A 24,605-nucleotide genomic window follows, 5' to 3' on the forward strand; every position below is an offset into this window, starting at 1 on the left:
CAGCAGGGCAAGCCCGCTTCAGCGCCATCACTTTATTTAATTCATGGTTTGGAATCAATCTGCAGCGCGACAGCGGTGGTCTCTCCTGAGCCAGAGCCTTCCTCTCCGGCCCCTAAGTTAGACACACAGTGGGAGGGAGGGGGGATGTGGGAGGGACAGCAAGGGTAGGTCACCTGGGGATGGGCAGCAAGGAAGGCCGGGCTTGTTCTCCCAGGGATAGACCCCAAGTGCGCTCTGAGCCGGAAGGCGACAGGGAGGGAGGCGAGCACCCTGCAGGTGTGCACGGGGGTGGTGACGGCAGCAGAGAAAGAGCCGGTGTGGGCGGCGAATCAAGGTGAGGGCGAGGTCAGGTGGAAGAAGGCGGGGGAGGGGGGCTCAGTCTCATTGCTCAGGCAGCGTTGACTTCCTGTGCCACGGCGCATAATCCTTGCACCTTCTCCGTCACCAACCCCCACGCCCCCAGGCCAGCTCAGGCTCGCGCCACGTCCCCTCCAAGAAAAGACAGAAGTGGAGGTCGAATGACCCCACTGGAGGGTTTGTTTTTTTCTTTAATCATCATTAAACATGCTAAAATCACACAGAGGGGCTATGTCACTTCCGCTCGGACTCCACGGCGGGGTAGGTGGGGACTCCAGGGGTCACTTGGCTTGGCCGCCTTCAGGGATGGCCAGATGTGGGAGGTTAGAGGTAGGCAGGTTAGCAAAGTCCCGGAAATCCTTCATCTGGGTACACATCTACCAGCAGTAGTCTCCAGAAGGCCCCCCTCCCCCACGCTCCTGTCCTCTCCAGATCGGCTCTAGTCCCGTCTCCCTGCCCTTGACCCTCTGAACCCGCTCTGCCTCTGCCTCTTATGGTCGCAGACTGGATGATGAAGGGTCCCTTCCTGGGAACTCCTCTACTCGGCATGCAATAACGTGGAAGGTGCTTGATTTGGGTCCCCCTGGGGGGGGGGGGGCTCCAGTCCCCACTGTCACCCAGCTCCTAAGAGGGTGGGTGGATGCGGTGGCCCAGAAGGATGTGAGTGGCAAAACCCGTTACCTGAAGTGTGAATGTTGTAGCTGGCAGATCGGTGCTGGTGCCCCCCCTCGGCGCCCTGCTCTGAAGGCTTCCCCCTCCCTCCCACGCTGGCGGGGGCCCCTGTCTCAGCCTCAAAGCCTCTTGCCCCTCCACCTCACAGGCGAGGCACAGGTACCGACGAAGGAGGCTTATCCCGAGGAGAAACCGGTCCACCTCAGGCAGGTGGCTGCCAACTGGGTTCTCCATCTTCCCCATGTTCCTCGTGCTTCCACTGCGGCGATGGCTGGAGGGGGCGATCAGAGAAAATAATGTCTAAGGGTCGAACTTGCCTCGACAAGAGGCGAGAGGGACACACAGGAGTGGGAACTGTGGAGGAGGGGCAAGAAGGGAGCGGGGGGAGGGCAAGCCTGGTTATTCAGGGGCTAGGATCCTTTTTCCTTTTCTGGAATCTCCGGAACTTGCCCTGAATGGCAAGGGCGGCCTTCTCTGTTTCCGGTGCTGTCAGATCAATATCAATCTCCTCTTCCTCCTCAGCCTTCTTGGCACTGTTGGCCTTCCCTGCAGGGGGTTGAGAGACTCATAAGTGGGTACACGGGCACTGGCCCCGCCCCTTCCTCCAGGCCCCCAAATGCAGCGGTTAGGGTCCACTTCCTGCTGGGCTCTGTGGGGTTCTCCAGTCTTTGCTAGGACTAAGGACGCCCGGTAAGTCTCCTGCAAACTTGAGTCAGGGGACGGAGGCTGAGAGCTCTCTCTAGCTACTTCGGAGCTTTGCTGCTCTTAGACCAAGATGGCAAATGTCTTCGGTCACCACTCATTCCTAAAGCCCGCACTTCATACCCAGAGCATGTTCACTGTCCCCAGCTTGTTCTCAATTTCTCATTGACACAGTGGCCCGATTACCTGGCGAGTTTCTTCCTCTCACAGTGCCTGTTCCCAAGCACTCCCGAGCCAGTTTCTAAAATCAAAGAGGCAATGCCGGTAGGTTTCCTTCTGAGGAAAAAGCGGAAGGAGTTCTAACCTAGTGCTTTGTTTCACTTATCCACGTTCCTATTCCGATCACGTCTGACTCCGGGAGCTTCCAGACTTACAGCCCCACCCGTCTTCATGTCCGTGTATCTACCCGCTCTACAGATCGCCTGGCCCAACCCCACTCACCCTTTTCCTCTGGGCCAGGTGCCTGGTTGGTTGCTGGGGACGTTTTGGTATTAAGCTGGAAAAGACAAATCAGAATGTTAGGTGTTCACAGAAGCACTAAGGTGCCATCCCCTCAGACTCCTTATCAACACTTTGAGGTCCTCCCACCAAGCACTTTCCCCTAGGCTTTTGAAGAAGCGGGTCTCAAGATCGGAGAGAGGGAGAAAAGTCGTCAAAACTCGTTCAACAAGTATTTATTGGCGCTAGGGAAGTCGTAGAGGACGAAACAGACTGGCTCTGTGCTCATGGGGTTTACATCCTAGTGCACTGATAGACCTACTACACTAGTATGCTAAGCGGTCAAAGGTGCTGTGGACAGAAGACAGGCAGAGGGGTAGTGAGGGCTGGGGTGGGAATGGAGGGACACGGTTGTGCGCAGAGTGGTCGGGAAAGTCCTCTCTGAAAGTAGCATTTGAGCCAAGAGCTGCAGGAGATAAGGGACCCCCCAATGGCTGTGGAGTGGAAGTGAGATGAGCCGTCAAGAGGAGGGAAGCAAGAAAAAGGGGGGTGGAGACAAGACCAGAGATAAACTGGGGTGGGTCGACCATGGGGGGGACCTGGGAGCTTGTTTTGTTTTAATGTTTTATTGATTTATTTATTTTGTGGGAGAGTGGGGGGAGGGGCAGACAGAGAGGGAGTGAGAGTCCCAAGCAGGCTCCACGCTGTCAGCCCAGAGCCCTTAGGCGGGGTTCGATCCCACAAACTGTGAGATCATGGCCTGAGCCGAAATCAAGAGTCAGACGCTTAACTGACGGAGCCACCCAGGCGCCCACGCCTTGGGAGCCTTCTTAAGGATTTTCACTTTTATAGGTGAGATGAGAAGGCACAAAGGGGCACGTGGGAGGAAGCAGGAAAACCTGGGGGGGGGGGTGGTTCCTGCAGAAAATGAGGCAAGAGATAGGGGTAGCTGGGGTCAGGGTGGTGAGGAGTTCGATCCCGGGTATATTTTCATGTTATGACCCCAGGGATCGGTTGATTGGATGAGTGGCCTTCTGAGAAAGGGGTCAAGGATGACTCCAGAGTGTGTGGCCTGAAGAAGTGAGGAAAATGGAGTTGTCATTTCCCACAGTGGAGAAGGCGGCAGGAGGAGCAGATTTCAGGAAAAGGGTCAGGAGCTTGTGTTCGGACAAGTCCAAGAGGTCTACTAATTACTCAAGTGGAGATTCTTCTATGAGCTGCTGGATGTCCAAGAGGAGGACCTGGCCCAGAGGTATAAATTGGGCAGTTGTTAAACATAGGGATGACATTTAAAGCCGTCAGGGGCGCCTGGGTGGCTCAGTCGGTTGAGCGTCCAGCTTTAGCTCAGGTCATGATCTCCCAGTTTGTGGGTTCGAGCCCCGCGTCGGGCTCTGGGCTGACAGCTTAGAGCCTGGAGCCTGCTTCGAATTCCGTGTCTCCCTCTCTCTCTCCTTCAAAAATAAATAAAAACATTAAAAAAATTTTTCTTAAAGCTGTCAGACTGCGTGAGAGCACCATCAGATAAAGAGAACACAGTCAAAGCCCGGGACATTCCAGTGATTTGAGGTTGTAGAACTAAGGAAAAATCAGCAAGAGAAATTGAGAAGAAGTCAGGTAGGAGAAAAGCCGAGAGATTATAGTAATTTTTTTTTTATAAGAGACTTTTTTTTTTTTCAACGTTTATTTATTTTTGGGACAGAGAGAGACAGAGCATGAGCGGGGGAGGGGCAGAGAGAGAGAGGGAGACCCAGAATCGGACACAGGCTCCAGGCTCCGAGCCGTCAGCCCAGAGCCCGACGCGGGGCTCGAACTCCCGGACCGCGCGATGGTGACCCGGCTGAAGTCGGACGCTCAACCGACGGCGCCACCCAGGCGCCCCGAGATTATAGTAATTTAGAAGGCCTGTGAAGAAACGATTTCACGCAGGAGAGAGTGATGCACCGTGTCCAATTCTGCAGGCCAGCCAAGTGAGATGAAGACGGGGGCTGACCTGGTGACCCTGACAAGAGGGTCACGGTGGAGGAAGGGAGCAGACGTCTGGTTATAGTGGGGGCGTGAAAGAAATGGAGGAGAGATTGAGGCAGCAAATGCAGAAGGCGTCGCAAAAAAAATGGGGATGGGGGTGTGTGGTTTGAGGGGGATACGGCTCACGAGAAGATCTGCCTTAAGATGGCAGAAATGACAGAATGTGTTTTTATGAAAATAATTCAGTAGAGAAGGACACACTCCAGTATTACAAGAGCCTCACGGCTGGAGAAGGAGAAAGGGGATGAGATCTAGTGCGTAAGTAGAGGTGGCCCTGAACAGGGGGTGAACTGGAGGGAAGGCAGAGCTTACGGGTCCAGAGGCAACACGTGGGAACATTTGCAAGGTCTCTTCTCATTGCTTCTGGGTTTTCTTTTAAGTTTATTTATGTATTTATTGGAAAGAGAGAGAGAGAGAGAGAGAGAGAGAGAGAGAATCCCAAGCGGCTGATGGCTCACCTGACACGGGGCTCGATCTCACGAACTGCGAGATCATGACCTGAGCCAAAATCAAGAATCGGACACTTAACCAACCGAACCATCCAGGTGCCTCTCATTGCGTCTGTTTTTGAAGTAAAACAGGTAACATGCTCATCATCCAAGAGGAGGAGGGAAGAGGTACTGAAGGAAGGAAGCGGGGAAAGAAGGTATGAGATACTCATCCAGGGAAGCAGGAAAGTGACTGAAGAAGGAAACAGTAACAGCATTGCTGGGAAGCACTGGGGCCCCTCCTCAGGCCAAGGACATGAATTTGAAATAAGATCAGTCAACGATACGTGTGCTCTTCTCTGGCCTTTCTGCCCAGATGGAGAGTTGAATTCAAAATAATAGTAGTTCCCCTTCCTCAGAATTATGTCACCGGGGCTGCTTCATCTGGACATTCCTATCGCAAGGTACGATTCATCTTGAGACCGAGGCATGCCTGTGCGCTCCTGGGTACCCTTGGAGTCTGTGGGCTCATTTCCAAATCGAATACCTGATACTTCCCAAAATACAGGAACCGAGTGCTTTCACGAAGGTTCTGCCATCTCATCCGTAGGCTAGCTCAGTGGAGTCTCCAGTATTATCCCTCATGCTAGCAAATGCAAACCTTCGCTGAATGACTGCCGGATGGAAGGGCTCTGCTTTAAGAGCGGATAGAAAGAACCCAGTGTGTGGCACGTAGATCATGCCATTTATACCCTATTTTGATGAATATTTATCAAGCACTTACTGATGTTTGATTCTACGCCCTGATGGAGTATAGAAGAAACACAAGATTCATTTACTCAAGAAACGTATCACTGCCTAATACAGGCCAAGCATCATTCTAGACACTGGGGATGAAGCGGTGAGCAAAAATAAAGCTCCCGAACCCATTGAACACTTATGCCATGTTCCAAGAAGGAAAGTGAAGCGGCGTATCTAGGAAGGGCTCTCTGATGAGTGACATTTGAGCAGAAGTTTGAATGACATATAAAAACAAGCCATGGGAACGTGTGGGAGAGAACCTTCCAGGCGGATGAAACATCAGGTGGAAAGTCCCCGAGGCAGGTTCTGTGCCTTCTGTGTTCAAGGAAGAGTAAGAAAACCAGCAAGGCTGGAGCCGAGTGAATGAGGGAGAGTGTAGAAGAAATTGAGCTGGGGGGGGGGGGGGGAGCCAGAATATGAATATCTCTGGACCAGAGCAAAGGCTTTGGATTTTTTGTTTTTTTCAGTTGATGGAAAGGCATTACAAAGTTCGGGGCGCAGGGAACCATGGCCTGATATATTTTTAAAGAATCACTTTGCTGCTCAGAGAACAGGCCCTAGAGAGGCAAGAGAGAAACCAGGGGAAAGAATTATGAGGACGATAAGCCAGTGAGCAGAGAAGCCAGATCATGGGGGTTTGGGAGAGGCCTGGAGGTGATGAGAAGTTGAGACTGGAGACAATTTTCATGGTAGGATCCATGGGACTTTCTGATGGATGTGTGTGTAACGACAGCTCTTTCAAAGAGCTCTGCTTTAAGAGCAGCAGAGAAGTTTGACAGAAGGTGGGGAAGAATGCGGAGTCGTGGGAGAGTGTTTCAGCAAGTGAGTTGAGAAGGAAAACTTGATGATGCAGAAGAGAGAGAGCATAGTCGCTAGAACGGTGCCTTGAACAGGCAAAAGGAAACGGACCTAGCACACAAGGAGAGGGGTTGGCCTCAGAGAGATGGACAGTCCATCCATAATACAGGGATGAAGGCAACGAACATGGGTACGGAGGCAAGCGAGACGGTACCTGTAATGGGACTTCGCGAACGTTCTCTTCTGATTGCTTCTATTTCCTCGGTTAAACAAGAAGCACGGTTGTCAGCTAAGAGCGAAGAAGGGCCACAAGGCAGTAACGGTTTGAGGAGAAAGGAGAAGGAGTGACATAACCACGTAAGAAAGTAAGAGAGCGAATAATGAGATGTGGTAGGGTCACCACGCAGCACTAAGGGCCCACTTGAGGTTAATGGACACGGATTTAAAATGAAACAAGGGGCGCCCGGGTGGCGCAGTCGGTTAAGCGTCCGACTTCGGCTCAGGTCACGATCTCGCGGTCCGTGAGTTCGAGCCCCGCGTCGGGCTCGGGGCTGATGGCTCGGAGCCTGGAGCCTGTTTCCGATTCTGTGTCCCCCTCTCTCTCTGCCCCTCCCCCGTTCATGCTCTGTCTCTCTCTGTCTCAAAAATAAATACATGTTAAAAAAAATTAAAAAAAAATAAAAATAAAATGAAACCAATTCAGATAGTGTCCCCAGCTTCCAGGCTGAGTGAAGAGCACCCAAACGGTATTTACTGAGAACTTCCTACGTGCCAAACATGATCTCATTGGATCCTCTGAAATTTCTGAGGAGTCATCCCTATTTCATGGTTGAGGAAACAGGCTTAGAGAAGTTAAAGGTCTTGTCCAAGGTCAACCCACACTGCTAGGAAACAGTGGAACTGGCTTTGGGACCCAGAGTGGCAGACTCCACGTTCAACCACCAGGCTCTGCTGTTTCCACAGGATGGAATATTGTCACACGCTGGCCCAAATATGCCAATATGCTAACGTCGACCGAATCTGGGTGAAAAGCACATAGACGCACACTGAACTGTTCTTTCAACTCTGATAATTTTTTCTAATAAAAAGCTAGGGGGAAATAAGAAAATCATAATTTGAAGTAAAACAAAAATTACTAAGACATGTTTTAAAAGGTGGCTATAAATTGGTATGGTCCAATTTTTGTAAAAGATATAGACTGCTGGGGCGCCTGGATGGCTCAGTCGGTTGAGCGTCCGACTTTGGCTCAGGTCATGATCTCACGGTACGTGGGTTCGAGCCCCGCGTTGGGCTCTGTGCTGACAGCTCGGAGCCTGGAGCCTGCTTCAGTCCTGTGTCTCCCTCTCTCTCTTACCGCTCCCCCCACTCATGCCCTGTCTCTCTCTCTCTCAAAAGATGAATAAGTGCTTAAAACATTTTAATAATAATGAATAAAAATCATAAAAATCTGGAAGAACATTCACAAAAGTGTTCCTGAAACTCTACAGAATTCCTGCTAGTTCCCCTTTCGTTTTGTTTTTAAGTTTATTTATTTATTTGAGAGAGAGAGAGCACAAGCAGGGGAGGGTCAGAGAGAGAGGGAGAGAGAATCCCAAGCAGGTTCAGTGCTGTCAACATGGAGGCAGACACAGGGCTCGAACCCGCAAACTGTGAGATCATGACCTGAGCCGAAATCAAGAGCCTGACACTTAACTGGCTGAGCCCCCAGGCGCCCCTGTTTTGTTTTGTTTTGTTTTTTAAGTAAGCTCCATGTCCAACACGGGGCTTGAACTCAACTCACGACCCTGAGGTCAGGAGTCATGTGCTCTACTGACTGAGCCAGCCAGGGACTCCTTGGCTAGTCCCCCTTTGACCAAAAGAAAGGGCCCATGAAAAGAAACGTTGTTTCTGAGACTCTTGGGGGAACAGCCAGTCACTGCTTTCTTTCCCCATGATCTTCCTGGGGTCAAATTTATTTTTCATGTCCGTATCTTTTTGCACACGATCAATATAATGGCCCAGTAGTCGCCTACGTGACACGTTGCCCTCTGGTACGCCGTCATCACGAGCGGTTCGTCCACACTGCAAAAGCAGGGTGGGGACGGTAACAGGATAACAGTCAAGAGTCCAGGCAAGAGGGTCATGCATGGGTCAAGAGGCGAGTGCATGACCTCCTAGTTCAAATCCTACTTTCTCTATCGCCAGCAAATCCCCGGTTCTGATCCTTGCTTTAACTGTTATCCCTCTGACTCTAAGCCTGTTCCCTTAGAGTTCTCTCACCCTAGCCCCTCCCCACTTTGGAGGACAGTCAGGGCCATATGTTGAACATCTCTCCTCAGATGGCTAGCTCTTCCTCTACTGTGCTTCTCATCTTGGCTACTCTTGAACTTTCTCTGAGCGGGAATAAGTGTGGGGACAGACCCACACCGGCCACCGCTTCCCCTCTGCCCTGCCCTGCCTCAGTCTCTCCGGAGATGACGGACCCTGGGACGCGGCCGTGGCTCAGCTGCTGTCTGGTCCCCCAGGGGTTCCCGGCTCCGTGCGGCTTCAATTCATGAGGGGTCACCGGGGAGACCAGGAGAGGGTGCTTGCTCTAAGGAGGAGAAAGGCCCTATCACTCCCAACGCCCCCCTCGAACCTTCCGCTGAGAAGCAGGGTGCTGAGTCTCCCACCTCCTGGCCTCCTCCCTCGGCCCTTTCCAGCCAGTTCTCAAAAGAGCCGCTCTGAACACTGGATTTCTCGACTTCGCTTTTTGGGATTTGCTGAGCTTGGGGGGTGGGGGCAGTTAGATCGCAGGTTGTCAGCCCCCCACTCCATACGGTACTCGGCCCTTTCCTGCTCCCTGGTCTCTGCCCCAACTCCCCTGTTTGTTCTCCAGAATCCCAGCAATTTTCGATGAGTCAAGGTCACCTGCACGCAGGGTGACTCACTGCATTTCAGATAAACCAGGGAGGCGTGGCGGGGAGGGGGAGGGGTCCACTCTGGGTGAACCAGAAACCACATGCTCTGTAAGAGTCTCTCTCCCAAGAACTCACATCTGCTAAGCCACAAGAGCTGTGACAGGTGAGCGTTTCTCAGCCTCTGCCCACCTCACATCCCGGCCAGGGATGCGCGACAAACCCTCGGGTGGTCTTCTCTTTCTTTCAATCCTGAGTTCTTCCGACCGGTAACGGCAATGAAATGGTTTAGCGAATCCTCTCCCTTACAGGACCCAGCAGGAGAGCGAGGAGAAATCGAGGACCGCATCACGTCACCCTGCCTTACCGGTCGTCACATATGTCATACCTACTCCGTGTCAGTCACCTTTCTACACACGTTATGAGCATGGACACGAGGGGTCTTATAACAGCCCTACCAGATGGCTATTGTTGCCTTTCTCATTTCACAGAGAAGGAAACTGAGGTCAAGAGAGTGACGGGCACCCAGCTAAGAAGTAGCAAAGGGAGGATGTGGATCCAGACAGTCTGACCCCAGAGTCCAGGCTTTCGAACACCACGCCGCGAACGCCACTCTCCCGTCTCTAGCCAAGGAAGGAAAGTGGGAGGGGAAATCCTAATCATTCCCACAGGCAGCCATAGTCAAGGTCAGTCTCTCAATCCGCGGGCCCCAGCACTTTCTTCACGTACTCTCCACAGGGAACACGGGGAACAGTATCATGTCCTCCCATCGTGGGGAAATCTTTATTTTTTTTTAAGTTGATTTGTTTTGAGGCGGGGAGAGGCAGAGGGAGAGAATCCCAAGCAGGCTCCGCGCCGGCCAATACGGGGCTCGAACTCGCGAAACGTGAGCTCGTGACCCGAGCTGAAATCAAGAGGTGGACGCCTAACCACTGAGCCACCCAGGCGCGTCCCCCCACCCCCCCTCCTACTGTGGGGAAATCTTACTAGCAACCTGCTCCCAGAGCGTGCGTACTGACTCAGATTCCAGCCCTGCCAGTTGACCTGACCACCCCGATGCTGGCTTTTATCTCAGCGTGTGCTCCGTGGGCCACCTGACACACAGCAGGCTGACCTCTGGGGGACAGCTATAACCCGACGCACGCCCTCTACTCGCGGTGACGCTGTGAAGCGGACCCTTCAGATGCCGAGAATTCCACGTGCGGGGCCATCGCCCTGGTTTCCGTCTCGAAGGACTCCCCCGCCTACATTCAATCCGCGATTCTGTGTTTCCCGTGCGCTTAGAGCTGGGCTCGGCTCAGCCTCCGTGCCCACACCAGGACGAAATGTTTCTCACTTCTCAACACGCACCAAACGCTAATTGGCAACTGTGAGGCCATCAACTCTCGCCTTTCCCCAGAGGGTCCCGCTTCTTTCCTCGCCTACCTCCCTGCACTCCTCTTCCCCTCACCTCTGGGCCTGACGAACTCCCAAGTTCCATTCTATCACGTTGGCGGTAGCTGCCAAGTTCCCCATGAGTATATTCTTGTTTCCTCTGCAGTTCAAAGTGGTGGGCCCTCCCTTCCCCTGGGAAAGGAGGAAAAGGAGAGGCCAGGCCTGTTAGCTTAGGGGTCTCGGGGCTCTGAGACCGCAGAGAGGATTCTGCCAAGGCAACAGCCTCCCTTTCCCAGTGTGATACCTCCTCCCGGGGCATTCATTAGCATTCGGATGAATCCCGATTCTTCCATTTAGCTTCCTCCTTTCTCTTTCTCGGGAGTCTTTACGCTTAACTCCCCTCACTCTCTTATATAGAAAAACCCTCCCCGTCTTTAAAAAAGGGGTAAAAAAGACTTCCTCGAGCTGAATTCTTTCTTCAACTACCATTCGAGGGAAAAGCAGCAGGTCTAGGACCATGCCTGGAGGAACCCCGATACTCAGAGGGATCTTTTCGACAAATACAAATATTGCAAAAAAAAAAAAAAAACCCGAAAAACAAAAAAACCTCCATCTGTACCTTGCACTTCAGACAAAAATTAACTCCAAGCGCACATAAAGCCTAAAACTATAAGACTTCTAGAAGAGAATATAGGGGAAAAAATCTTTCCAACCTTGGGGTAGGCAAACAGTTCTTAGATATACCACAGGTAAAATCCATAAGAGGAAAAAATTATAAATTGGACTTCGTCAAAAGTAAGAACTGCTCTCTGAAGGGCGCCTGGGGGGCTCAGTGGGTTAAGCGTCCGACTTCAGCTCAGGTCATGATCTCACGGTTTGTGGATTCAAGTCCCCCGTCAGGCTCTGCGCTGACAGCTCAGAGCCTGGAGCCTGTTTCAGATTCTGTCTCCCTCTCTGTCTGCCCTTTGCCTGCTTGTGTTCTCTCTCTCTCTCTCTCTCTCTCTCTCTCTCTCTCTCTGTCTCTCAAAAATAAATAAATAAAACATTAAAACAAAAGAAGTAAGAACTGCTCTTAGAAAGACACTCCTAAGAGACTGAAGAGGCAAGCCACAGATTAGGAGAAAATGTCTGCAAATCACACGTCTGACAAACGCCTTATATCCCACGTACATAAACAACATTCAAATCTCGGTAACGTGAATGCAATTTGCAAACACGGGCAAGATATTTGGACGCTTTGCCGAAGATACATGGGTGACAGATGAGCACAGGAGAAGATACATAACATCATTAGCCGTTTGGGGAATTCAAATTATAACCCCACCGAGGTACCATGACACGCCACTCCTCTCGTGGTTTTTTCGTTTCGTTCGTTTGTTCTAACCACACGGCGTGCTGGCAAAGACCCAGAGCGCCTGGAACGCTGTCTACTGTTGCTGGGAATGCAAAATGGCGCGGCCACTTGGTGGTTTCTCAGGCACCGTCACTGCTGACCCCAGCAATCCCCCTCCTACGGATTTTTCCCAGTGAGGTGAAAACCCCTACACACACGCCTGGAAGCGAATGCCTGTAACAGCCCTACTTGTCATCACCAAAAACTGGAAGCAGCCCACGTCCCTCACGTGGGGAAGGGATAACCGAAGCGTGGTCCGTCCGTGCGCTGCGATACTACTCAGCAGTTAAAAGAAGGCATAAACCACTGATACAACGATATGCATGATGGATGAACCTCAAATTCATTAGGCTAGGGGGCCCCTCGCCGGCTCAGTCCATAGGGCCTGTGACTACTGATCTCACGGTCTCGTGTTCAAGTTGGGCGTAGAGCTCACTTAAAAAAAAAAAAAAAAAAAAAAGCGTTAGGCTAAGTGAAAGAAGCCAGTCCCAAAAATCTACATATACATAGTATGATTCTAACGATAGGACATTTCTTGTAAGGGCAAAACTATAGGGAACACAGAAAGATCATCTCAGTGGGGGCTGAGGTCACGGGAGGGGTGGTGACAAAGGGGAAGGAGGGATCTGGCGATGATGAAACTGACCCGTATCTTGATTGTGGTGGTGGTTTCATGACCACATGTGTTTGTCAAGATTCACAGACCTACACACCGATAAGGGTCCATTTTACTGCGTAGAAATTTTATGTTAATGTCTTCAGTGTGGAGAAAGGTTAAGGGGAGGTCAAGAAGCTAGCAAGGACTGAGAAGGAGCACTTAGAAAGGCAGGGTAGTAGGGGGCACCTGGGGGGCTCGCTCGGTTAAGCGTCCGACTTCGGCTCAGGTCATGATCTCACGGTTCGTGGGTTCGAGTCCCGTGTCGGGCTCTATGCTGACGGCTCAGAGCCTGGAGCCTGCTTGGGATTCTGTGTCTCCCTCTCTCTCTGCCCCTCCCCTGCTCGCATTCTGTCTCTCTCTCTCAAAAATAAATAAACATTAAAAAAAAAAAAAAGGCAGGGTAGTAAGACAGACTGGGGGGAGGGGGGGGGGAGGGGGGGCCTAGGGCCTCTCACAGCTCCCCTCTTCACAGCAAGGCTCTCTGAACACTTACTGTCTCCGTCTCCTCACCTTCCAGACTCTCCAACCCATTTCAACCCCTCCTCTGCCCCTCCTACTCCAGTGAAATGACTCTTCGGACAAGCAATGACTCTATGATACCAAGTCAATGCAAAGGTGCCAACTCCATTTGGCTTGACTTGAGGCATTCGACATGCAATCATTTCACCTTTCTCGATCCACATGCTTGCCCTGGCTCCTAGGACATCATGATTTTTCCTGGTTTGTCTCCTTTCTGGGCACTTCTGCCCAGTGCTTAAGTATTGGAGACTCTCGAGGTTTGGAGCCAGACTCTCCTTCTGTTCTCTCTTCCTAGAGGATCATATCCGTACCTCTGACTTCAGTCATCATTTACGTACCGTCCCGGAGAATGGGGGTTGGCAGACTACAGTCTCCCTGACGAATCTGATCTGTAGCCTATTTGTGTAAATAAAGTTTTATAGCCATACCGATTGTTTACATGTTGTCTACGGCTCCTTGGCTCTGCATCGGCAGGATTGAGTAGTTGCAACAGAGACCATATGGTCCACAGGGCCAAATACATTTAGTATCTGGCCCATTATAGAAAAAGTTTGCCATAGAACTGCAACAGATCTTTCTGCAATGATAGAAATGTTTTGTTTTTATTTTTTTTTTAATTTTTTTAAAAGGTTATTCGTTTTTCAGAGACAGAGAGACACAGCGTGAGCGGGGAAGGGGCAGAGAGAGAGGGAGACACAGAATCGGAAGCAGGCTCCAGGCTCCGAGCTGTCAGCACAGAGCCCAATATGGGGCTCGAACCCACGGACGGTGAGATCGTGACCTGAGCTGAAGTCAGACGCTTAACCGACTGAGCCACACCCAGGCGCCCCATGATAGAAATGTATTAGATCTGTGCTGTCTGGTATACGGCATCCATGTGGCTGTTGAGTACTTATGTAATGTGGCCAGTGCAACCGAGGAATAAAATGTATAACTTGATTTAATTCCTAAGCTAAGCGTTAGTTGTCAAGTGTTGGTTAACTTCAATAAGTTAAAGAGCGACATGTGCCTAGTGGCTGCCATTCTGAACAGCCATTCTGAACGGCCACTGCCGACTCCGATGGATATGTCTGTCCCAGAGCCCTCCTGTGGGTTTCAAAACACCTCCACCGGATGGCCTCCAGAAACCTCAAACTCTATGCATCTCAAACCGGACTCATAATCCTATTTACCCAACCTTGTCTTCTGCAAATATTCTCTATCTCATCCAGTTGCACAAGCCAGAAACCCGGAAATTGTCCCCGATGACTGTCCTTCTTTCCGTCACACTGTGTGTCCGATTCAGTGTGAACGCCTGTTAACTTTATCTCCTAAGGATTTCTCACTCCCGTCACTTCTTTCCATCGCTACTGCCCTAATGCAGTTGCTTCCTAGGTGGGCCACTGCAATAGCCCAAGTGGTTACCGATGGTCTTAGGATGAAGAATAGAACCATTACTGTGGTCAAAAGGCCCCTATATTATGCAGCCTCTGATTGCCTCAGTAACCTCATCTCTGGAACATACCTTATGCCTTCCTACCTCAGGACCTTGGCGCAGGATTCTCTTATCTTTACTCCCTTATCTAATGAATTCCTGCTTATCCTTCAGAGCTCTCTTCAAGGGGTCCTTCTTCCGGGAGGCTCTTCTTGGCTACCCAGACTTGGCCAGGGCCCTCGTTATGTTTGTTGTTGTTGATTTATTTATTTTGAGAGCAAGAAAGAGAGAGAGGATCCCAAGCAGGCTCTGCACTGTGAGCGTGGAGCCTGACGCGGGGCTCAAACCCACGAACCGTGAGATCATGACCTGAGCTGAAATTAAGAGTTGGACGCCTGGGGGCGCCTGGGTGGTGCAGTCGGTTAAGCGTCCGACTTCAGCCAGGTCACGATCTTGCGGTCCGTGAGTTCGAGCCCCGCGTCGGGCTCTGGGCTGATGGCTCAGAGCCTGGAGCCTGTTTCTGATTCTGTGTCTTCCTCTCTCTCTGCGCTTCCCCCGTTCATGCTCTGTCTCTCTCTGTCCCAAAAATAAATAAACGTTGAAAAAATAATTAAAAAAAAAAAAAGTTGGACGCCTGCCTGAGCCCCCCCAGGCGCCCCTCATTATGTTTTAATTAGCGCCCAGGATTTCCTCTTGGTAGCACTTATCACTCGTGTAACTAAATCATAATTTTGTGGTCAAATATCGAATGTACGTCCCCTCCATTTGGGTGTGAGTTCCTACGAGGTGGGGGCAGTGTCTGCCTTACTCACTACCCTACCCCCAGGGTCTAGCACAAGGCCTTTACGTACTCAGGATTTGTCAAATGAACAAAAGAGTTCCCACTGTGCTCTATTTGCCACTTCATCTAGATTTCTGAATTTGTTTTCAGCTGGCTGAGGGCCTCCACTCTATAGCTAGTTCAGAGGCTGTTAAGAGTATCAGGAGCCAGGTCACGGCTTTTCCTCGAGTCGGTATGTTGTGCCCGAAAAGGAGTTGAGGACGAAGGAGAACCTGTCTGGAAGCGTATCTCCTATCGCCTGTACGACAGCTACCGTGCACTTGGCTTCCCTTCCCCCACCCTTACCACCTACCAGGTTCCACTTCCTCGAAAGCAAAGTCCGTATTTACCATTTATCTGTCCCAGTAACTGCAACCTAGGCCTTGCACAGAAGAGGGACCCAACAGATATTTATGTGAATTAAAAATTCCTCAAGCCTCAAATTCCCAGAAGGAATGCTATGGCATATTAGGTGAAGCTAGACAGATCTGGTTTCATATCCTGGGTCTGCATTGACAATCTTCAAATCCCAGTTCTGGGGCGCCTGGGTGGTTCGGTCGGTTAAGGGTCTGACTTCGGCTCAGGTCATGATCTCATGGCTCCTGGGTTCAAGCCCCACGTCGGGCTGTGTGCTGACGGCTCGGAGCCTGGAGCCTGCTTCGGTTTCTGTGTCTCCCTCTCTCTCCGCCCCTCCCCTACTTGCTCGCTCGCTCGCTCTCTCTGGAAAAAAAGAAAAAAAAAAATCCCAGTTCTGCCGTTCCCAGCTGTGTGACATTGGGTAAATCACTTAGCCTTGCTGTGCTCAGACCTCTCACCTGCAGAAAAGAGACAGTATCTATTTTGAAGGGTGAAAAGAACAAGAGAAAATGTATGTAAAATGCCTAGCATGTATTAAAATAAATAGTTAGTATTTTGAGGTAATATAATCCTGGGTTAAATACAAGAATAGGTCAAGTTACTGGGGAATTGCCTGGTTCAAGTCCTGGAATCAAGGACTAAAAGTTGCTACAGAGTTTATCTTCCCTAAAGAGAACTGAAGGCCGAAGACTATGCCAGGATTGGTCTAAGGGGACTTGAGGCTTATTCTCCAACCACAGGACCTTCGTAACGGAGCTCTTTTTACTCTAAACCAATGCTGGAAGTCAAAATCTCCATCTTCCCAATGTTTGTCCCCAGAAATGCTGACGATGGCTCTAAACTCTGATAAAGGGCCCAACAATAGTCTGCGTGGACAGAAACTGTATTCCGTGCAGCAGCTGCCCAGGTCTGCAGTCCTGGAGACTCCTGGAGCCACTCCCGGGTACACAGGAAGGGGGTCCTTTACGGCACCTCCATAAGTGTTCACGTTTCATTTCAAAATTTTTTTTAACATTTGTTTATTTTTGAGAGACAGAGACAGAGCATTAGCAGGGTGGGGGCGGAGAGAGAGGGAGACCCAGAATCCGAAGCAGGCTCCAGGCTCCGAGCTTGTCAGCACAGAGCCCGACGCGGGGCTCGAACTCACAAACCGGGAGATCATGACCTGAGCCGAAAAGCTGGACGCTTAACCGTTTAACCGACCGAGCCACCCAGGTGCCCCTGTTCACGTTTCATTTCAAAGAACTCTAGGGGCGCCTGGGTGGCTCAGTCAGTTAAGCATCAGTCTCTTGATTTTGGCTCAGGACACGATCTTCTAGTTCGTGGGTTTGAGCCCCGTGTTGGGCTCTGCACTGACAGTGCGGAGCCTGCTTGGGATTCTCTCTCTCTCCCTCTCTCTCCGCCCCTACCCAGCTTATATGTGCACGCACACACTCCCTCTCTCAAAAATAAATAAATACACTTAAAAAAAAACCCCAAACCTCTAAGACACAGACACGCATTTTATTTTTTTAATCCAAACGATGATTGTGCAAATCTGTTCATTGCAAATCTGCTCAATCAGAAGGATGGCTTGTTAGTATTGTCTTGGCAAAACGCCTGAGAACAGTCAAACCGGTGGTGACTTAAGTGCCGTTTCCCTGCTGACACCACTGGGGAATAGGTACCTCATCACTTTAGGCCTGACTCCCTCTGCCTCCTTCAAGGGCTGCCTTTCTTCCTTTCTTTGTCTTTTTCATCTGTAATGGTGTTGCCACGGCAACCACTGTCACCAGAATAGGCAAGACAGTGTCACCCCCTCTGCTCCAAGCAGCAAGTTAGAGCCAACCTTGGAGAAGGTAAACTACCCAGATTTCCCCGCACTCCTCTTCCCACTGGGCTCTTGAAAGAGGTTGTTCAGGGCAGCAACAGAATTCCTCACCCTACCTGGATTTGCATGATCCGGCTGGGATGCTTTGCACATGAAAACACATCATCTACACATTCTCGTGCTGCTGGAATCGCAGAGTTCAGATGAAGAAGCACAGGTACTCAGCATCCTGCCCTACAGCCCAGGGCAGGAAACCTCAACAGGGCCTGAATCGTCAAACTCCAAAACAGGAGCCCCCAGAAGACCCCTACCCCTTCCTTGGTTTGGTATAGACATAAATCCCAGGCTCCGTAAGCTCCCCGCCTGCGTTAGAGGTGCAGAAAGGGACGGGAGACAGGAGTTCGTGCAGCTGCTTCCAAGTGGTGACAAAGAGGGTCCCCAGGGACCCTTGGACCCCTGCTGACGTATCTTCCCCCAATGCTAGATGAAGGTCGCTGCCGAAGGACTTCAGAGAGGCCCGTGGGATGTCCGGGTGCCTCTGCGAGACCCTAGCCTGCTGTTGGGAGCACTGTTGGAACCGGTTCAACTCCTTCAGTGCAGCAACCAGCTGCAGTCTTCAAACAGCCTCTGAAAGACTCGTTCAAGGTCACCCTCAAGATAACAACAGAAGGAGAACTGGGAATTCTTACTTCAGGTCCTACACACACACATTCTTCTCCTCATATAAGGAATGTGAACCAAATATCCTGAAACCCAGATGCCTCCTAAAACAGGAACTGGACCTGAGCTGTCGGAGCTCCCGAGCCCCCCCCCCCCCCCCGCCCCGCTGCTTTGCCCCCGGCCCCTCAGACACCCCAGCCCTGGTGCCTGGAATAGCATACCCCCCACCGGAGTCAGAGGCAGAACTCCTCGGGCCAGGCTAGCTCATGGTATGCGGTGAGTCAACAGCCCCGCCATCCCCCCAGCATGGGCTGCCACAGTTTAATGAGCGGTTCTTTGCGGTGCCCTGCACACAGCTTGGAGTTGTGCCTTCTACCCCACACTGAGGGTAGGGGTGAGGGAGAGCGAGCAGCGCCAGGCATCATTTATTACTGTAATCTTCAATGTGCATCCCACCCATGGCGTTAATGTCCCAAAATAAACGTATTAATCCCCCCACAGCCTACAAAGCAAACACTCAGCTGGAGGGCTTTGTGTGGGAGGGAGGCAGCACCAAGGACAACAGAGTGGGAAATGGCACCTCTTTTCCCTGGGGTGGGGGGGGCGCTGCTGGGAAACCCAGGTGGCCATGCCTTCGGGAGTCAGCCTAGAACGAAGCAATAATGAGGCTTCAGGGAGGAGAATGTGACAAGGTCCAGGATTTGGGGCACCTGCTCATGGGCACCCGCAGGGATGCAGGGCTCTTGGAAAAAGTGGTTTGGGATCTGCCTCCGCCTTGGCTTACTCCCTCGGGTAAAACAATTCTGGGGCAAGTCAAGGCATTTTGAGCAGCCGGCCTGGAGCATGGATTTCGAAAAGCACGCGCTTCGGATCCTGGAATCCTAGTAGGCTGCTAACACTTACTTTGCAGGTCTAACACATTCTTCTTTCCCCCTTCTTAGACTTTTCCTCCCACAGCCTTTGTACTACTCTTCTTGGAAGTCAAGTGGCCCAAATGAAAGGGACCTTGTTTGGTTAGCAGGCACACCAATTTTCTTGCAAGATCTTTTGTCCTGCACTGGGCCCTCCAAGTCGAAACTTCACCAGACGTCAGAGAATCGCTCTCCTTTCTTTCTTTTCAGACAGAAAACCGCTCCTTCTGGCCCTTGATGCTCTGCAGTTCCGAGGATCGATGATGGACACCAGAAACTAAGAACCCAGGAAAAGGGGGCCTCCAGGTTTCCCCTCACCGTCTCTCCTGTTAGCTTGCCTGAGCCACTTGAGCACATTCACTGCACCCATTTTCAGGGCGACTGCACATCCTGCATTAGGGACAGTAGTTGCCCTGCCTGGTATCCTACCAAAATGTACCCTGTCGATGAATATTATCTCCCGTGGATCTCTCGTCTCCCTCCACCCTCTTGCTCAGCAGGTATTAAATCACGTTGCTTAGATTTCCTGCAGAAAGTACTTGTGACCTATTCCTTAAAGGTGGCATATAAATCACAGCATTCTACGCTCGCTGGGGTAACATATTAAAGGGCTCATATGGAAAGTTCTTTTGGAATGAGCAGTCTGTGCCCTAGTCTTGGTTCTAGTGTTATGTACACTTAGCTCAGCTCTAAGATAGGAAGATGGGATCAGATGATCTTAAGGGCTTCTTAACATATCTAAAATCATATCACTAAAACTTTTGGACAGGGATGCCTGGGTGGCTCAGTCGGGTAAGCATCTGACTGTTGACCTCAGCTCAGGTCTTGCTCTCAGGGTTGTGAGTTCAAGTGCTGGGCTCCACACTGGGCATGAAGCCTAGTTACAAAAACGTTTTTTAAGTAATAAAATGTTTGGTTATTTGAGATTTTCTTGGTGAAAGATATATCTGTATTTCTATCTTGAAGATGTTTTGCAAACCAAGCTTGCTTCTTTCTTTCTTTCTTTCTTTCTTTCTTTCTTTCTTTCTTTCTTTCTTTCTTTCTTTCTTTCTTTCTTTTTTAAGTTTATTTATTTTGAGAGAGAATCCCAAGCAAGTTCTGTGCGGTCAGTGTGGAGCCCAACACAGGGCTTGAACGCACAAACTGTGAGATCACGACCTGAGCCAAAATCAAGAGTCAGCCACTCAACCAACCAAGCCACCCGAGCACCCAAAATTTTTTTTCCATGAGAAAAGAAACTCATGAAGCGCAATTTGGGACTATAGAGAAACAGAAAACAGGGAGAGGCATTCATAGAACCACTGCTCTGAAAGGACACTCACTCACCTGACCCTTCTTCCTCTTCTCCCCCCCTCAACCCTATCTCCATCACTTGCATTCCTGAAGACCCTCCACAGACAGACAGGAAAGATGCCTCAGGTTTGCATATTTCAACTCCAGCCACATTGCTTATGGGTGCCTGCCCTTATAGAGCCGTGACATTCTACGATGCAACAGGTCACAGCTGCGGCTTAGGAAAAACAGTCGTCCCAATTCCTGGCTAGAAGGTAACAGTCATCCACTTTCACCAGCGAGAGGCTCCCACTCAAGCAGCTAAAGCCAACGACCTGGATGGGTGACTGAGAAAGCAAGTTCTGGAACCAAGTTCTGATTTCCCTCGCTTTGGAAGACAGATGATTTTCAGAGGTGGGAGGGCATTCCAATGTTAAGTAGCTAGCCCTTCTATTTTATATGTCCAATAGAACCGTAATAATTATAATAAAATACCGAAGAGAGAGGGAAACTTGGATTTCCTCCAAGTCCCTTCCAGGTTCCCTAACAACTGGCTCACAGAAGACAACAGAATGGTATCAGCCTGCCCAAGCTTCCGTTGTGGGGAAGGTTGCAGACTCTGACAGATACGCACACGAACGAGAACGTGATCTCCCAAATGCGATATCCCATTCCCAGCACCTAAGACGAGAGCCAGCCGGAGGATAAAGGAGGGAGTACCAGTTCTGAGCTCTCTCCTAGCGAGGTTTAACGGATTTTTGGCCCCTGCCAGCCAAAACACAAGACAGACATTGTGAGCACAGTTCCCAGGCATCCACGACCCCCGTTTCAACAGAACGACGGCCACACCAAGGGATCGCACCAGCTGGGCTCCTCACAGTTGAAAAATGCGACAGGATCATAGGGGAACTTGCATCTGTGCTGTAAGCAGCCGGCTACACCGTAGGAGTGCCACGAGGGGTTATGGGACAGAGCCCCCAGGGATGGCGTGCATCTCCCATTCCCATCCTTCGTTGAAACCAGCGAAAAGTTACGAAACTATAAGAGACAGACCGTGATTCACAGCAATCAAGTCCTGCCTGCAGCTGTGAATACAGCAAGCTGGAGCTGAGTCCCCTGCAGCTCCCCTGTGCATGGATACACACACACACACACACACACACACACACACACACACGTACGTTTATGGGGAAACACTCTGCTGCAGTACTGAGGGACAGCAAACAGCCATGGAGGCAAAGAGGAGCTGGAGATGGTCCCCAGCAGCCCCACCGGAACCCCTGCTCCTTGGTTGCACCAAGTCTGAAGACTGCTCTCCGGTCTTGGTTCTTCAGTTGAAATGGGAATCTCGTAAGGAGATCCCAAATCCTCTCGTTTGAGGCAGTTTCTCTGAAGCAAGAAAATAAACAGGTGGGGGGGGGGGCGGTGAAGCTTATATAAGATTTAGGGTGCACGGGGCTTTCCTGGGCAGCCCGAGGTGGAGAGCCTTGGGGCTGCCCAGGGAGAGGTGGAGAGGTTTGGCATCTCCCTGGAGCTCCAGAGCCCTGGGCAATACTTCCGCTTTTTATCGTCTTTTTTTTTTTTTTTTCCTACCAGAGGAAGAAAACAGGCCGGGTCTTGGCCTCTCAGGGAGCAGAGACCCCTTGGGGATCTGGTTCAGAAAGAGCTAGTCTCTGCGTAGACCCAGGTGGCTGCTTCTGGATTTTATAAATACTCATGCCTGAAGCCAGGCTCGGCTCCATATTAGAAGGCAGCCTTGAGAACTAAATTGCTAGTTAGAACCAGTTCACTCTGACGGCCTGGGCACCCTGCGCACACACACAGCTAGTCCCCATCCGAGGATCCTACAGTCATCATTCTATGGAGCGAGCTCCTGAGTGAGGCTAGCCAAGTTCCGCCACCAAGTCAAGGCTTGACTTTCCCCTCACACAACCAACGGTCTTCCTGGTCACCGAAACAGCTTCATTCCTCCACCAAATGCCACCCTAAATGCCAGCCCCTGTAGCGTGCCCTACAGAGAGTCTGCGCACTTCCCCCCCCAAAGCACAGGCTAACCACACATATTCACGCTGGCATAGCCTTCAGGTCACAATCTCCCAGGGGACGGCTTGAATTGCAACTTTCAGATTTAGAAACACTAGAGGGGGCCTTGAACTCCAGAGCTCACTGAAAAGAGGGCAAAGGAAACCTCTCTTCTCCTATCAGGGCTGCTCACATTAGAAGCAAGAGGAAAGGGGACGCCTGGGTGGCTCAGTCGGTTAAGCATCTGACTTTGGCTCAGGTCGTGATGTCACGGTTCGTGGGTTCGAGTCCCGTGCTGACAGCTCAGAGCCTGGAGCCTGCTTTGGATTCTGCGTCTCTATTCGCTCTCTGCCCCTCCCCTGCTTGCTTGTGTGCTCTCACTCAAAAATAAATATTTTTTCAAATGTTAAAAAAAAAAGAAAGAAAGAAAGAAGTGGAAAGAAGATTGAACAATTTTTCTTTCCTTCTCTTTCTGAAAGGCTGCCCTGGTCACAGTCACAACTAGGTGAGGGACTTGGAGCCACTTTGGTTCATCTGCAGCCCCCAGACTAGCTGAATTTTCCAGGATAAACTCAGTGGACATAGCAACCAACACAACACAGCCGTTGGCACTAATTGGTTCCCCGGACGACAACTTTTAGTAGAGCTCCTACTAGAGATCAAGATCTAAATTGAGACCTAGGTTCCAGGGTCCTGTCCCCTCACTACCCTGGTATTCTTGAGAATTCTCGCGCTCATTTTCTGTAATATTCCAAAACAGAAACGGGGAGACAGTAACGATAGATAGCTAATGTGGATTGAGGACCTCCTCTGTGCCACTGTTCTAAGTCCTTTGCATATTATTATCTCATTTAATCGCTTGAACGATCCGTATTACCCCAATTTTACAGATCAAACAACGAAGCAGAGAACGATCCAGTGACCTGCCTAAGACCACATAGCTAGGAAGTCGTAGGGCTGGGCCCTGGCATGTGGCTGAGACGCTGGATTTATCACAAGATCCTGGCTACTAGGAAAGGGGGTTGCAGAGGGCAAGCCTGCGATGCTACTTAGCCCATAGTGACTTCACTTGGGAAGGGAGATCCTGGTTTTTGGATCCTCCAAATGCATTCAAACAATGGGAGAGGTCTTTCCAAGTCTCTGCTTTGACCCCCACCTAGGGACAGTGTCCTTGGAAAAGAGAAAATCCCAGTTGATGGACTGGCTCTGTCTCAGATGGATGCCACGGAGCCAGCCAGAAAGTCCTAGGCTGTAACACTGCAGAGGGAGACCTCTCCGGAAGGGGACGTGGCTCCAGGAGTGGACGTGCCCCCACAACAGGGGCTTCTGAATAGCAGAACCGGGCCCTCCAATGGTTGGCTCCTGTCTGAATGGGGCGGGGGGGGGGGGGGGATGCCACCTTCCCCAAAGGGGGGAGGTGACGCCCACAGGGGGCGAGGGCTGGGGTTGTGGCTGAATGCTACCTAAGGAGGAGTGCAGCACAACCTGGAGAAGGAGGGTACAGGCGAGCCTTTCTCTCCGAAGTCGGGGGAGTGCAGGGAAGCCCGAGTGACCTCGCAGCGCTAAGACAGATGCAGAGAGCGGTAACCCGAGGAGGCGACTTATCACCCGAGACCGCAGTCCCCCCGCCCGCCCCCCCCCCCCCCAAAAGCTCCATCCAAAGCGCCGGGCTGAAAGCCTCCGTCTTGCAGTCGCTTCCCAGCGCCCGGGGCGGGAGCTTCCCCGGAGGGGCAGTGGGGCGCCCCCGGAGGGCTCGGGGACTCGGGGCTGCCGCGCCCTCCCTCGCTCCCGGGTTCCCGCGCCGCGGCCTCCCCGCCGCAGGTTCGCCCGGAGCTCACCTCGCTCATCGCGGCGGCCGGACGGGGCGCGGCACGTGCAGCAGAGGCGAGGGGCCCTCGGGGCTGCGCGGGCGACGGCCGCGGGTGGCGGGGCTCGGAGGCGGGAGCCCCGGCCGACGAGCGGAGCAGAGGCTGGTGCGGGGAGGTGGGGGGGCCGCTGCTCCGGAACCCGCACCCCGGCTCTCGGCGACCAGCTCCCCGCCGCCCGGGCCCCTCCCGACCCCGTCCTGTCGGAGCCGCTCCGCGAGCCTCCGCCGGGCGCCCCTTTTATAGTCGGCGCCGCACCCGCCTCCGGCTCGACCAATAGGAGCGCCTCCTGCCGCAGAGTGACGGCGCGGCGCATCCAATGGTGGCGGGCCCAGCGGTCTGCTGCATTTCCAAACTAGGGTAAGAAGGTCCGAGAGCGGGAAGGAGGGGGAGACCGTCGGGGGAAGCGAGCGCGCAAAGTGAAGTCGCGGGA

At 51.7% G+C, this 24,605-nt stretch overlaps 1 protein-coding gene across 1 annotated transcript; it reads right to left on the reverse strand.

The window, feature by feature from the left end:
• Positions 1–508: 508 nt before the first annotated feature.
• On the reverse strand, positions 509–24,382 carry PCP4L1 (Purkinje cell protein 4 like 1). Its single transcript, XM_043567744.1, has 4 exons — positions 24,146–24,382; positions 2,173–2,227; positions 1,480–1,575; positions 509–1,300 (listed from the first exon to the last, which is right to left on the reverse strand). The coding sequence occupies exons 1-4, from the start codon at positions 24,152–24,154 to the stop codon at positions 1,206–1,208; spliced, it is 255 nt and encodes an 84-aa protein (XP_043423679.1). The 5' UTR covers positions 24,155–24,382; the 3' UTR covers positions 509–1,205.
• Positions 24,383–24,605: the final 223 nt, after the last annotated feature.

The sequence above is a fragment of the Prionailurus bengalensis genome, chromosome E4 (genome assembly GCF_016509475.1).
Source record: "Prionailurus bengalensis isolate Pbe53 chromosome E4, Fcat_Pben_1.1_paternal_pri, whole genome shotgun sequence".
Lineage (NCBI taxonomy): Eukaryota > Metazoa > Chordata > Mammalia > Carnivora > Felidae > Prionailurus > Prionailurus bengalensis.

Bases quoted from the DNA above. Each gene is read 5' to 3' on its own strand.
- PCP4L1 (XM_043567744.1), bottom strand. The intron at 1,576-2,172 runs GTGAGTGGGGTT...AACCCCCTGCAG, and splicing joins ACCTGGCCCAGAGGAAAAGG to GGAAGGCCAACAGTGCCAAG. The intron at 1,301-1,479 runs GCAAGTTCCGGA...CGCCCCCTCCAG, and splicing joins GGCCGCCCTTGCCATTCAGG to CCATCGCCGCAGTGGAAGCA.